Here is a 14,428-nt window from a genome sequence, read left to right as displayed (position 1 = left end):
GATCATCAGTTTTTATATTGACTGTTTCACAAGCATTGGCAGTTTTTGTTAATGTCCAACATTGAAAGTTGAGATAAAGACATGGGAAATTTTAAATCTGTATTCACTTCCAGTTGACAATATACATGGATGGACTGCCTGGTCACGGTATGAAAGATGTTCCAAAACATGTGGTACTGGCAACAGACGGAGAACAAGAACCTGCAGGGGTGCTGGAACTGGCTGCTCCTATTTGTGCTCTGGGCCAAAGTCAGGAACAGAAAGCTGTGGAACTCAACAATGTTGTGGTTTGTTACATAACAGCATTGGAATTGTGAATTAAAAATATGACAATGATGTGGTGAAAGATCTCGGTGTGTATTTGAACCAGTGTGAGCTTACGCATATACGTTAGTATGCTTGTGCTTACGTGTGAGTCTTTGAAACAAAATTTACAGTGGGACATACTGACATGAGTAGGTGGCTGAAGGTATATAGGTGTTGTGCACAACAGTGCACAGAATGTAGAGGGCCAGATTTGTACACATGGATGCATGGGCACAAATGCACATACGAAGCCAGTATGTCAGTTTACTGAAACACATTCCACTGATATGCACAGGTGACTCTAGCCATGGATGGACGGCATGGACAGTCAACAGATGTACTCAGACTTGTGGTGGTGGTCTCAAACGCTACAGTAGACGGTGCAAGGGCCAAGGAACCAGCTGCTCCCGCTTGTGCAAAGGGTCGTCAACGAAAGAAGAAGCGTGCAATACACAAACTTGTTGTGGTGAGCATTAGTTTCACGTATCAGAACACAGTAAGTTTGTATTGACCATGGTTTTGTTGGCTGGCGTGTGTAAAAAAGCAAAATGTATGCAATGTTGTCTGTGTGTCTGTCTGCCACTCTTACTCTCACCCTCTCTCTCTCTCTCACTCCCACGAACACGACATGCTGACAGAGATAAACAGGATGTGGACCGATCCTGTGTTCAATAAGAGAAGGGTTGAAAAAAAAGATGACACTGGGTGAACAGCAGTTTGTCAGGCCCGCTCGTCCTTGGACACGTCAGAGTGACAGTCCTGAGTTGTCGGCAACTTCCTTGCACGTGGAAAGTGAGCTGGAAGCGTGTAGCCAGGGAGCTGAAAACATGCCTGTGTCAGATGAACCTGTTATCAAACAACGTTTGTGTGTGTATATATATGTATATATATATATATATATATATATATATTCATGCTGTAATAAATCAACCTCTGTAAATAATTGGTCTTTTTCATTTTTACTCTGGATCATGGTTTAATTTCAAAGAGGAGAAATAATGATTGTGTTTCATATCTTTGTGATTTTGATTTTGTGTGTATGGTTGAAATGACTGTGGAGGGCTTTGATTCCAGTGTGTTTACTGGCTACAAAGTATTTTGCAAACCCACTTTCAAATTGTCAAAACATTGCAGGAGGTTGGGTGGTGTTATCTGATTCATAAGAATTGCAATAATTCATCTGTAAAGATGACTCATGTAAAATATGCATATTTTTGTGCTTTGTCAATTAAAAAGAAATTATCTGGAACGAGTAAAGATGTCCTTTTCTGTGTGTGAATATGTCCCTCCTGATTGGTTTCCGTTCTATGCAAATTTCAGCACTGATAGTATTCCACTTTTGCTTGAAGAACGTTTGTGTGATTGTTGAATAAAGACGTTTGCACCATTCTTGGTGGTGATTTACATAGCAGAACGTCAGATATTTCGCAGGTTTGTTCTCACTTTTTTTTTTTTTTTTTTTTTTTTTGACACACAACACAAGTTGCGCTTACTTATCAATGGTTGTTGCTCACAAGATTCTGATATAAATAAGTATGGAAAATTATTGTTAAATGTGTGTTCTTCTTCAGGTATTATTATTTTAAATGATATATATATATATATATATATATATATATATATATATATTTGTGTGTGTGTGTGTGTGTGTGTGTGTACAGGTGACTTTGAGGTCCACTATACACATATTAGTGATTCTGGATGTAGGGTCAGTGACTATACCATGTTACCTAGTACTTGTGAATTTCACAATACTGAAATAATAGACTCTGACCACATGCCTGTAATCCTTTGTTTTATCCTTCCATCATGAACTGCAACTCCCATGTTCACTCGTATGTACACAAGTGGGGTTTTACGTGTAAGACCGATTTTACCCCGCCATATAGGCAGCCATACTCCGTTTTCGAGGGTGCCCTTCCTTCTGAAAATGGATCTAATGAAAATAAAGCAATGAAAAATCAAACAAACAAAAAATTATTATTAAAAAAAAAAAAAATGACTGTTCTCAGTTATTTTGTAATGCATAGTGTTCAGAAGAGATTCATTTCAAAATTGAAGTTGTCTGTAGTCTTCATAGGCTTTGAAAAGACATTTAACTCAGTAAACCGAAATCTATTACAGCCTATTCTATTTAGAAAATGGTGTACCAAATGTAACAGAAGCATGTATGACAGTGTAAAATGTAGGATTAAGTGTGATGCCCCGTTAACAGATGCCAGTCATTGTACAACTGGGGTTAAACAAGCAGATGTGTGCACAAGCATTGGCAGTTTTTGTTAATGTCCAACATTGAAAGTTGAGATAAAGACATGGGAAATTTCAAATCTGTATTCACTTCCAGTTGACAATATACATGGATGGACTGCCTGGTCACGGTATGGAAGATGTTCCAAAACATGTGGTACTGGCAACAGACGGAGAACAAGAACCTGCAGGGGTGCTGGAACTGGCTGCTCCTATTTGTGCTCTGGGCCAAAGTCAGGAACAGAAAGCTGTGGAACTCAACAATGTTGTGGTTTGTTACATAACAGCATTGGAATTGCGAATTAAAAATATGACAGTGATGTGGTGAAAGATCTCGGTGTGTATTTGAAATAGTGTGAGCTTACGCATATACATGAGTATGCTTGTGCTTATGTGTGTCTTTGAAACAAAATTTACATTGGGACATAATGATATGAAAATGTGGCTGAAGGTGTATACGTGTTGTGCTCAGTAGTGCATAGAATGCAGGGGGCCAGATTTGCACGCATGAATAAATGGGCACAAATGCACATACTAAGCCAGTGTATCAGTTTACTGAAACACATTCCACTGATATGCACAGATGAATCTAGCCATGGATGGACGGCGTGGGCAGTCAACAGATGTACTCAGACTTGTGGTGGTGGTCTCAAACGCTACAGCAGACGGTGCAAGGGCCAAGGAACCAGCTGTTCCCGCTTGTGCGAAGGGTCATCAACGAAAGAAGAGTCCTGCAATACACAAACTTGTTGTGGTAAGTGTTAGGTTCACGTATCAGAACAAAGGAAGTCTTTGCATTGACCTTGGTCTTGTTGGCTCACGTGTGTAAAAAAAACAACAAGTGTATGCAATGTTGTCTGCACTCTAACTCGCACGCTCTCTCTCTCTCTCTCACTCCCAAGAACACGACATGCTGACAGAGACAAAACAGGATGTGGGCCGATCCTGTGTTCAAATAGAGGAGGGTAGAAGGAAAAAAAAGATGACACTGGGTGAACGGCAGTTTGTCAGGCCCACTCGTCCTTGCACAGGTCAGAGTGACAGTGCTGAGTTGTCGGCAACTTCCTTGCACGTGGAAAGTGAGCTGGAAGCGTGTAGCCAGGGAGCTGAAAACCTGCCTGTGTCAGATGAACATGTGTTATTTGACAATGTATCGACAGATTCCTGTTATAATAAATCAACGTCTGTGAACAGCATAAGGTCTTCAGAGAAGAAGCCCCCCTCAGTTAAGTGTTTCGGCCCTTCACTCTGTACACTCTAAGGGAGGCGGGCTGCAACCAGGTCATGACTCCTGGATGCCCTTGTCTTGCCGCCTTTTTTTCTTCCCTGGTCCTCAGCAGGTTCGAACCCGCGCCTCCAGGATGGTCGTCACTTCAGGATTGAGTCATCTTTTCTCGCAGACGTTTTAACCACTGAGCTATCGTATGCCTCCTCAACCAGATCCAGCTGGAACACTTTTCTGCTGCTTCTGACATTGAGAGCGCATTGTTGTCTCTGCCATAAATCAACAGCTGTTTTATGAGGCTCTTGCACCAATCTCTATGGTTAGGACTTAGGCTTGGAAGCTAGATTCTCTCAGGCTGCTGGTTCTAGTCTATGGTGTGCGGAAGATGCAGGGAGGCAATTAGACTGCAGATGACTGTGTTACACAGTGTGCAGAAATCTTCAACAAGGTGGGGTGGTTAGGTCTCTATAGAAGACACTGAGATAGTCACACCGTGTGGGCAAGCCGGGGGATGCCAGACCGCGCCCCATCATCATACAATTCACTGAGAAGCCAAGTCCTCACTGACTGCCATAAAGTGAAACAGTCAGGCATTTGAATTGGAGAAGACCTTACTCAAATGAACTTTTAAAGAAAACATCAGAACATTCTGCCACAATGGCTGCGTGGTCCTCGAACGGGAAAATTCTCACGGAAAAAAAAAGATTATTAAACTGGACACTAGCATGGATGTGGATGAAGTGTTAAAAAGAGCCATGGTTTGAATCAACACAATGCCAAGTACATCGGGGTATGACACGTTAAGTTACTTTTTAAAAAACTGTTTCAAAAAACTGTTTTCATGACTTAATTATTTTTCTCATCTTTTTGTCCAAAAAGAAGGATCACTGTCATTATATGATTATATGGATATATATGTTTGATAGTTGTTTTTCAGTACTGCCCCGCCCCCACCCTGCATTCTTCTTTCTCGTTTTATCAATTTCTATAAATATCTTTTGTCTGAACCTGGCACTACCTTTTCAATGTGAATTACCGAATAATGCACTCCGTCTTCTTAGGAAATATATTTTCTCCCACTTAAATGAGATGCAACTAATTATTGCATGGAACTAAATGTATATTGTATTAGTCTGCTGACGTGTGTTATTTTCTTCGACGTAATATATGTGTGTACGTGTATGTGCGTGAGTGCGTGCGTGCGTACGTGTGTGTATGCATTAGTTGATATGAGTAAATGCATATACACATATGTATAATATCAGTATATGTGTGTGTGCATGTGTGTGTGCATATATTATGTGTACGTGTATGTGCGTGAGTGCGTGCGTGCGTACGTGTGTGTATGCATTAGTTGATATGAGTATATGCATATACGCATATGTATAATATGAGTATATGTGTGTGTGCATGTGTGTGTGTGCATATATTATGTGTGAGTGAGGGGGCATGCACAGATGCGCACGCTCATAGAAGAATAATTACAGATTAACAGGGTGTAGCTTTGGCCAATTAGATATATATATATAAAAAAAAATAATAATAATGAAAATACAAAGACCATACCTGTATCTTTGTTGAATTGGATCACAAACATTGATCTTGCTGAGGGATGTAATTTTGGCAAACGATGTTGCAGGAACAAGAAAACCGCTTAGCGATAAGGATTGGAAATTTACAATGTACCTTAAGTTTTTTGTCTTTTTTCCCAGGTGCAAAATGGTTGACGTTGATTTTCCATATGTTTAGAAACCCGGAGTTTGGAATTTTCATACGTATCCGACGGTGTACAAAGTTAATTCTTCATTGAACCAAGAGGACGGAAAGTTGAATTTTCATGCTCATTAAGACGTAGTGTCGAGTTTTCAAGTACCTATGGATATTGAGTGCGACTGTTTCATGTACCGGGTGATTTGATGTGTTGTTATTTCATGCAACTAGTGATGTGGAGTGTGATTATAATATGTAGTGTCGTGAGATGTTAGCGTTGAGTGCTTCTTGTGTTGAAAGCTAAGAAATGCTTTTAGCCTGTGTGCAACAAAAGGGTTGGTTTTTCATTTGGTTACATCAAGAATTGTTTACGTCTATTGGGTGATGAAGAGTGTCAGGTGAGGAGCTATACAGGCTGTTTAATTATAATTGTATATGCTGGCCATGGAAGCTTTTATCAATGCGCTGTCAGAATGCATTGATCCATCCACGCTGTCCGCTCCCGCCCCCTGTCACCATTTTTTCTCCCTCCCTCCCGCCCCCCACTCACCTCACCCCACCCAGCCCCCTCTTCCCTTGTCCTCTTCCGGCCAATCATTCACCAAGGCTAATCTTTCCAACTGTTGGCCTTCACGTGTGGTCTTTGTTTATTAGTATATCCTTACTTGTTCGCTCACACCGAAGTGATTTTTCTTCCCCGTGAATGGAGCGTTTGGATGGGGGTGGGGTGGGGGGGTGGAGATGGGATATATACATAGGGCAAACATTAGCGTGAGTAAAACTTGTGAGGTGGGGTGGGGGGGATGGTGGTGAGTGGATGCACGGAAGCTCCGTATTCGGACAGGCCAGAAAGCGCTCACCCCACATTTATTTATTTGGGCGCTTTTTCCTGAGCGCATGGAAATTCATGATACACAATGTTAAATGTTTAATTCGAGGTATTCTGTTTGCACGGTCGTTCCATGTTCGGCCAGGTGAGCCAGTGCTCATCTCACATGCATTTGATTTGGTTTTTCACGAGCATAGAAAATCGTTTGGTGAATGCTTTGTTCAAAATGAATCTATAGCGCGCTGCCGCGCATGCTCTTTCTCTCACACACTCAGAGAACATGGACTATTTTTTTCTGATCTTCTTGGTGTGTGCAGTGGAGGGGGAATGTGGGAGGAGTCGGATTTCGGGAGTGGGTGGAGGTTGCAAGGGACGTTTTTGTCTCGTTACTGCAGGAGTTTTTGGATGTTGGGTGACAGGAAAACTGTGTTGCTGCATTCTCCTGTAATGTTCATAAAACGTTCATAAAATGTGTGTGTTGCCATCCGGAAAGTTTTGCATCATACTTTCGCCACATTGGTCCAAAAAAATTTTTGGATTTCTTTATTCTTTCTTATTGTTTGTGTATTTGTTTGATCCATAGAATGTTCGTGTCTCGTGTATTGACAGTTGCTTTGCTTAATATGTAAGATAAAACAAAATGTTACCCTTCTCACTGTGAATTTGATTTACTGCATCCCTTGTTTTATATTATGTTATACGATGCTGGACAAAGAAAAAGACAAATGGAATACATACAGGTAACCTGCCTGGATCATGTACTTTAAAAATAATCTTGATGAGGATTTTTAAACATAAAATATACATACGCTTATGAATGATATTACAATTTCATCATTGAATTGCAAGGGCCTTGGTAGTTTTGAAACAACTACGACAAAAACGCTATTCTATATATTTCTTACAAGACACACACTTTAACCAAAAATTAGAACGTCAGATTAGAGCTGAGTGGGCCTATGAGTGTATTTTACCTTCAAACAATTCAATATCTAGAGGTGTAGCAATATTACTTAATTACAACTTTGATTTCAAAATTAAGAAGATATTAAGTCATTATGGGTAACTTTATTATCCTAGTTTTGAATACAATGGGGGAAGACATAGCTCTGGTAAATATTTATGGGCCAAATAGGGATGATCCACTCTTCTTTAAGGAATTACAAAAGAAAATAGATCTTGAAATAGCAAATGTGATAATGGCAGGAGACCGGAATTTGGTCATTGATCCCAGATTAGATTACTATAATTATAAGAACATTAATAACCAAAGAGCCCAGGGAAAAGTTATAGATATGATGACAGATCTTCAGCTTGTAGACATTTGGAGAGAATTCAACCCTGAAGTAAATGAAACATTTAGAAAAGGGAAAGAACAATATGCCGTAATGCCTTATCAAAGAGACAACTTAGAACAAAAATCAAATGATGAACTTAAATTCACTGTCTCAGACCAGCTGTTTCTTGATGTTCTTCTTGTGGAAATAAGAGCACAGCCAATAACATTTAGCATTATGGAAAAGAAAAAAAGTAAACAGAAGAGATCAACATTTAGAAAAAGATATTACAGACCTCGAGAATAACATACCATTAAAAAATTTTTGACTCAAATTTACTATTAACAAGAGAGGCAAGGCCTTCAAGACTCACTTGATACACTTAAAAAAAAAGTCTAATCGTTAAAATGTGTTTTTGTATTTGTTATTATAAAGCTTCGGGTTAAAAGAAAAAAAAAATTCTATTCGTTAAAATGTGTTCTGTATTATAAAGCTTCGGGTTAAAAGAAAAAGAAAAGAAAAAAAAAAAGTCCTAACGGCAGATTCGAGCCCCGCGTGTTCGGATGAGAAGAAACTGTCTTATCCATTACACTATCGTGGCTCCTTAACTGACGTTCAAAAATGTAACATTTAAACATGCTTTTTTTAAAGGGCATTCGCAGTGAGAACGCTGTTTAAATCATATTATTCTGGTGTATTCTGGTGTATCGTGGGCATTCAAAAAATCTTTAAGGGCTACTAAAGTCCGCGGTAAAGGAGACGTGGCTATTGCTGCTTTCACACTGCAATATTTAGCCGTTTTCTCTGGATCTAGATAGATGTACAAATTTAGTTACACCCGGTTTCCACGGTTGATTCAATTTCTTTTATGTTCATTCTAGTTTTATAGTATTAAAGATGATACGAAAACTGAGTATTTTGTTAAACTAATAACATGCGGAGCCAAGTACAAGTACTTCTAAACGTCGTATGAAGTGAAAAAGACTTCATTTTGAGAAAAGTCAAGACTGGAAATTTTTGCGTTTCATCAATTCAAGGGTATTAACTCTCATGGTTTATTATTAAATTTTTTAACTGTGAATTCCGACTGATTCTATGGGTTTTTATGACAGTTTGGGGCATAATCCAGTAAGTGATGAGGCGTTCACAAATTTTTCTCTGAATAAATATTAAACAGTCTCCTTCTCCAACTTTCCATCACATGTTATTGTGTATTGTCGATTGAATATAGGATTGAAGGGGCAGGTCAACAACTTGAAACAAAATGGCGTCCTCCGCGCTCGCAAAGAATATGAGCACGCGCTTTGAATATGTATAAATATGTGTACGCAATTGATTTTTGCCCATGACCTTCAGGGCTCAGCCAGTGGATCTGTAGTCCTCTCATTGTATTGATTTTAGTATTTTCCGAAAAACACCACTTGGGCGATTGAACATAGTGAAGGCCCTGTATACTGAGAGTAAAACACACAAGCTTTTTATGTATTGAGTATAATTTCAAAATGTAATGTTTAAGATGAGAAAGATCAGTTTAAAGCAAATTAAGCCCCCTAGCATTAATTGCAGATTAATTTCCCCTTTTTACTATCTACACCAAAGACATGCAAAATAAATATAACTTACATGCTTGGCAAAAGAAGCTCCTGTTTGAACAAAAATGATAAAAATGACTGCTCTTGTTGTTGTGTCAGAATATCAGATCAAAGTGCCAAGTTTAGAGAATAAAAAAATATAAATACAACAGTAATTTCAGTTTGCATATAATTTGGCTTCTTTTTTAATTTTTTTGTGCCCATTCCAGAGGCGCAATATTGTTTTAAACAAGATGACTGGAAAGAACTGAATTTTTCCTATTTTCATGCCAAATTTGGTGTCAACTGACAAAGTATTTGCAGAGAAAATGGCAATGTTAAAGTTTACCACAACACACACACACACACACACACACACACACACACACACTCACACAGAGAGAGAGAGAGAGAGAGAGAGAGAGAGAGAGACAACCAAACACCAGGTTAAAACATAGACTCACTTTGTTTACACAAGTGAGTCAAAAAAAAAGAAAAGAAAAAAAAGAAGAGCTAGAGAAAATTAGAAAAAAAGAAGGAAGGTATCATTCTTAGATCAAAAGCAAGATGGGCATCACAAGGTGAAAATATAAGTAAATATTTCTGCTCTATAGAAAAAAAGACACTTCATAAGTAAGCAAATGATAAAACTGATTAACGAAAAAGGTGAGGTATTAGCGAAAACAGACGATTTGCTTAAGAAACTGTAGGGTTTTATCAATCACTATACACAGAAACAAGAACACAAGAAATTGATTTTAACAATTATGTAAATAACCTTCCCAGATTAACAAAAGAAGAACCGGATAAACTAAAAGGGCTTATTACATTAGAAGAAGCAGCAAAATCATTTTTAGAAAATGCAAAACAATAAAATCCCAGGTACAGACGGAATAAAAACTAATTAAGTTTTTTTTTTAGAAACAGTTAGGCAGTTTTGTAGTTCATTCATTAATTGAAGGTTTCCTGAAAGGTAAAATGTCAGTTACTCAAAAGGAAGGGTTAATAGTAACCAAAAGGAGAAAAACCCAAAGAATATCTGAAAAATTGGAGGCCCATAACTCTCTTAAATGTGATTATAAAATTGGATCAAGTTGTATTGCAAACCATGTAAAATCAGTTTTTACCAAAAACAAATTAACGAAGATCAGTCAGGAATTGTATCGGGTAGGTATACAGGAGACAGTATTAGAACTATATATGACATAATATATCATTTAGAAGAGAAAAAAATAACCTGGCCTATTAGTGACGGTTGATTTTGAAAAAAAAGCATTTGATTCAATTAGCCGGACACATATGAATAAAGTTTTGAAAGATATCTCAATACCTGTTTGTATTATGTGCTGAAATGTTAGCAAATAGGGATAGATAGAAAATAAAGATATAAAATGTGTGAGGATAGTAGACACAGAATTCAAGATAAATCAGTTTGCTGATGACACAATATTTACTATAGAAGGAAATAGAAATTCACACGAAAAACGAATTTGAAGATATTTTGGCCTGAAATTGATATTATGAAGAAAAAACAACAACGTTAAATGTGTGGTTAGGCATTAACAGAAAAACACTCTACAGTCAAATTTTCAATTCACAAAAGCATGGAATGAAATCCTAGAAGATTTAAAATATTTGGAATCTGGTTTACAAATGATCTTTCACAAGTTACAGAAATAAATTCAGAAGATATGTACCTTGAAATTAAAAAACTATTTAGAATATGGCTACAAAGAACCATCACTCCTCTAGGAAGAGCTGCTGTACTCAAATCATTAATCCTATCAAAATTAATATACCTCTGGATTCTACTCTCGAACCCTCCAGACAGTCACAGTAAACAATTACAAAAATGTGTTACGAATTTGTATAGGACAAAAAACTGACTAAATTAAAAGAAAATATTCTGTTCATAATACTGAGAAAGGGGGAATAGGAACTCCAAACACAGTATGCATAAATACATTAAGAATAGCGTGGATCAGAAAGATAATTGAAGGGACCCTAAAGTGGATGGAGATTATACGATCTCTAAACCCCGAAGTAAATATCCATAATTTTTGTCCGGAATTGAGAAGAGCAAATTCTACGCATTTTGGGAAGACGTTTTTTTTCAGCACATACAAAATTTTGCGAAAAGGTCAATTTAAAAAATGGTAACGAATTATTAGCTGAACTGATATTTCATAATGATAAGTTCTAGATTAATCCGAATGTTTTCAATCAAAAGACATGGCTGCACAACAATACTGTTTTAGTAAAATTCTGGTGAATAGCAATGGGGAGTTCTTAACTTATGGAGAAGTGTTAGACAAATTCAGGATCAATGCACATTTTTGGAATATATAAATTGCCTTAAATCAGAGTACAAAAGAAAAACAAAACAACATAACGATATCTTACAATAACAGTGACGCTTTTACGAAAGCAGTACAGTTGTCACTCAGTATGAGAAAAGGATCGAGAACATATTACAACATTTTACTTGAGGACATAGAAATATTTGAAATAAAACCGTTCGTAAACTGGGATCAAAAATTAGATCAACAGGCGAACTGGGAAGTAGTTTGGGTTTTTTTTAAATCAAAAGAATAAAAGAAGTAAAGTTAAAATGGTTTTAAACAAACATATGTTACAAAATCACAGCATATAAGAACAAGAAAGGCAAGGCCTTCAAGACTCACTTGTGATACACTTTTAAAAAAAAAATCCAAGTTTTTATGTATTGAGTATAATGCATTTACTGTTATATTTATATTTTTTTGTATTCTCTAAACTTGGCACTTTGATCTGATATTCGACCCAACAAAGGATCTGTCATTATTATCATTTTTTGTTCAAACAGGAACTTCTTTTGCTGAGCATGGAAGTTTTATTTATTGCAAACGTTTTGGTGTAGAGAGCAGAACAAGGGAAATTACTCTGCTGGGGAACTTAGTTTGCTTTAAACTGATCTTTCTCATCTTAAACATTACATTTTGAAATTATACTCAATACATAAAAAGCTTGGATTTTTTTTAAAAAGTGCATCACAAGTGAGTCTTGAAGGCCTTGCCTCTCTTGTTTCAAAATGTAATGTTTAAGATGAGAAAGATCAGTTTAAGAGTGAGAGAGTATGCTTGGGCGAGTGTGTGTATATAAGTATGTGAAAAAGTGAGAGTATGTGTGTTTGTGAGGTGAGAGAGTGTATGTGAGAGGTGAGAGAGGGGGAGAGAGAGAATGTTTGAGAAAGTGTGTGTGTATAAGTATGTATGTGAAAGTGTGTGAGATTGAGAGAGGGTGTGTGTGTGTGAGAGGTGTTTGTGCAAGAGAGTGTGTGAGCAGGTGTGAGGGAGTTGGTGTGTGTGAGAAAGGAAAGAAATTAAAGTTGGATTAAACAGATTTAGTGAATGGACTTCTCAAAAGGGAAAAAACATGAACTGATAATGAGCAGGCACCGTCTGAGGTGCAACAGGTACTCACCGAGGATGATGAAGTAACACCAACATCTGTGAAGGTGGGTGGCTCCAGGTTATACTGCAAGAAAAACAAAACAAAACACCACCCCTATCATCACAGGCAGCCACCATCCAGTTCCCAACAATCACCTCCCACCAGACAGTCCACTTCCAATCACATTTTTCTAATATATTCCGTCTTAAAACCGAAAAAAAACGAAGTCCCCACATATTCCACCCTCCCAATACATTCAGTCTTTATAATCAAATCCCAACACATAACTCCACTAGCATTACAGAGTAATTTCCCCTTTTTACTATCTGCACCAAAACGTTTGCAAAATAAATAAAAATTCCATGCTTAGCAAAAGAAGTTCCTGTTTGAACAAAAAATGATAATAATGACTGCTCTAGCTGTTGGGTCAGAATATCAGATCAAAGTGCCAAGTTTAGAGAATACAATAAATATAACAGTAAATGCAGTTTGCATATAATTAGGCTTCATTCTTTATTTTTTTGTGCCAATCGCAGAAGCGCAATATTGTTTTAAACAAAATGACTGGAAAGAACTGGATTTTTCCTATTTTTATGCCAAATTTGGTGTCAACTGACAAAGTAGTTGCAGAGAAAATGTCAATGTTAAAGTTTACCACAGACACACACACACACACACACAGACAACCGAACACCGGGTTAAAACATAGACTCACTTTGTTTACACAAGTGAGTCAAAAATGGGAATTGCAGAGAGCGACAGGTGCAATTTTTGTGACAATGAGAAAGATGCAGTTGAACACTACCTATATAGTTGTCGTTACGCTCGATTCTTTTGGGAAGAACTAGAATATATTCTTAGTAAAAAAAATAATAATCAAAAAAAGTACGCATATTAACAGATTATTGTTTGACATTGATCTGATTCTATTTGGTACAAACAGAATCGGTACAACCGATGAAGTATTGGACTTAATTATTCTACCTGGGAAGTTGTTTTTTTTCTATATAAGTGCAGACTAAACAAAATAAAACCAAATACACAAATGTTTCTGAAAGAATTAAGTGAACAGTACAAGGCTGAAAAATATATGAATTATCTTCAAATGAATAACCACGAATTCCAGAGGAAATGGTTCCCATAGACATGTATCTTTGAAACATGAATTTCATTAATAATTATAAGGATGGACAGCAAACGTGTAGGAGGGTTCGGAATAAGCAGGCATTTCATTGGATATTAAGATGGTATTCTATTTTGAAAGTAATGATGATCACTAATTGAAAATCCAGTATATTCTGTGCCCACAGGTATACCCTGGAGTTATTGATTATTTATCAATTCAATTATTGAATTATTTATGAGTGCAGATCCTTTTCAACGGGTCCAGTCTTTGAGGAGCATTCATTGTTTGTATGGCTATGTGTCTTTTTTTCTATTCACATATTTCCTTTTTGTTTGTTTGTTTTTCTTCTGTATATGTTAATAAACAGAAATATCAAAACAAAACAAAACACACACACGCAAAAAAACAAACAACAACAACAACAAAAAACACCGCTCACTTGTCGTATATTTAACAATTATCAGCTCACGAGATTCCAATATAGATAATTGTGACAACTTATTGTTAAATAATATGTGCACTACTTCAGATACGATTATTTCAAATGGCACACACACACACACACACACACACACACACACACACACACACACACACACACACACACACACACACACACACGTGTGTGTGTGTGTGTGTGTGTGTGTGTGTGTGTGTGTGTGTGTGTAGAGGTAACCTCGATGGCCTCTTTTCATATATAAGTGA

General features: G+C 37.2%; 1 protein-coding gene across 1 annotated transcript in view; it reads left to right on the top strand.

The window, feature by feature from the left end:
* Window positions 1-1,001: 1,001 nt before the first annotated feature.
* LOC143282246 (coadhesin-like) overlaps window positions 1,002-14,428 on the top strand; it is a 45,882-nt gene continuing 32,455 nt past the window's right edge. The window contains exons 1-3 of the mRNA XM_076587845.1: window positions 1,002-1,167; window positions 2,651-2,824; window positions 3,137-3,307. Of these exons, the coding sequence (XP_076443960.1) occupies window positions 1,002-1,167; window positions 2,651-2,824; window positions 3,137-3,307 (511 nt within the window). The remainder of the gene's footprint in view (window positions 1,168-2,650; window positions 2,825-3,136; window positions 3,308-14,428) is intronic.

The sequence above is a fragment of the Babylonia areolata genome, chromosome 5 (genome assembly GCF_041734735.1).
Source record: "Babylonia areolata isolate BAREFJ2019XMU chromosome 5, ASM4173473v1, whole genome shotgun sequence".
NCBI lineage: Eukaryota > Metazoa > Mollusca > Gastropoda > Neogastropoda > Buccinidae > Babylonia > Babylonia areolata.
This window is presented reverse-complemented; position numbering and strand designations above follow the sequence as displayed.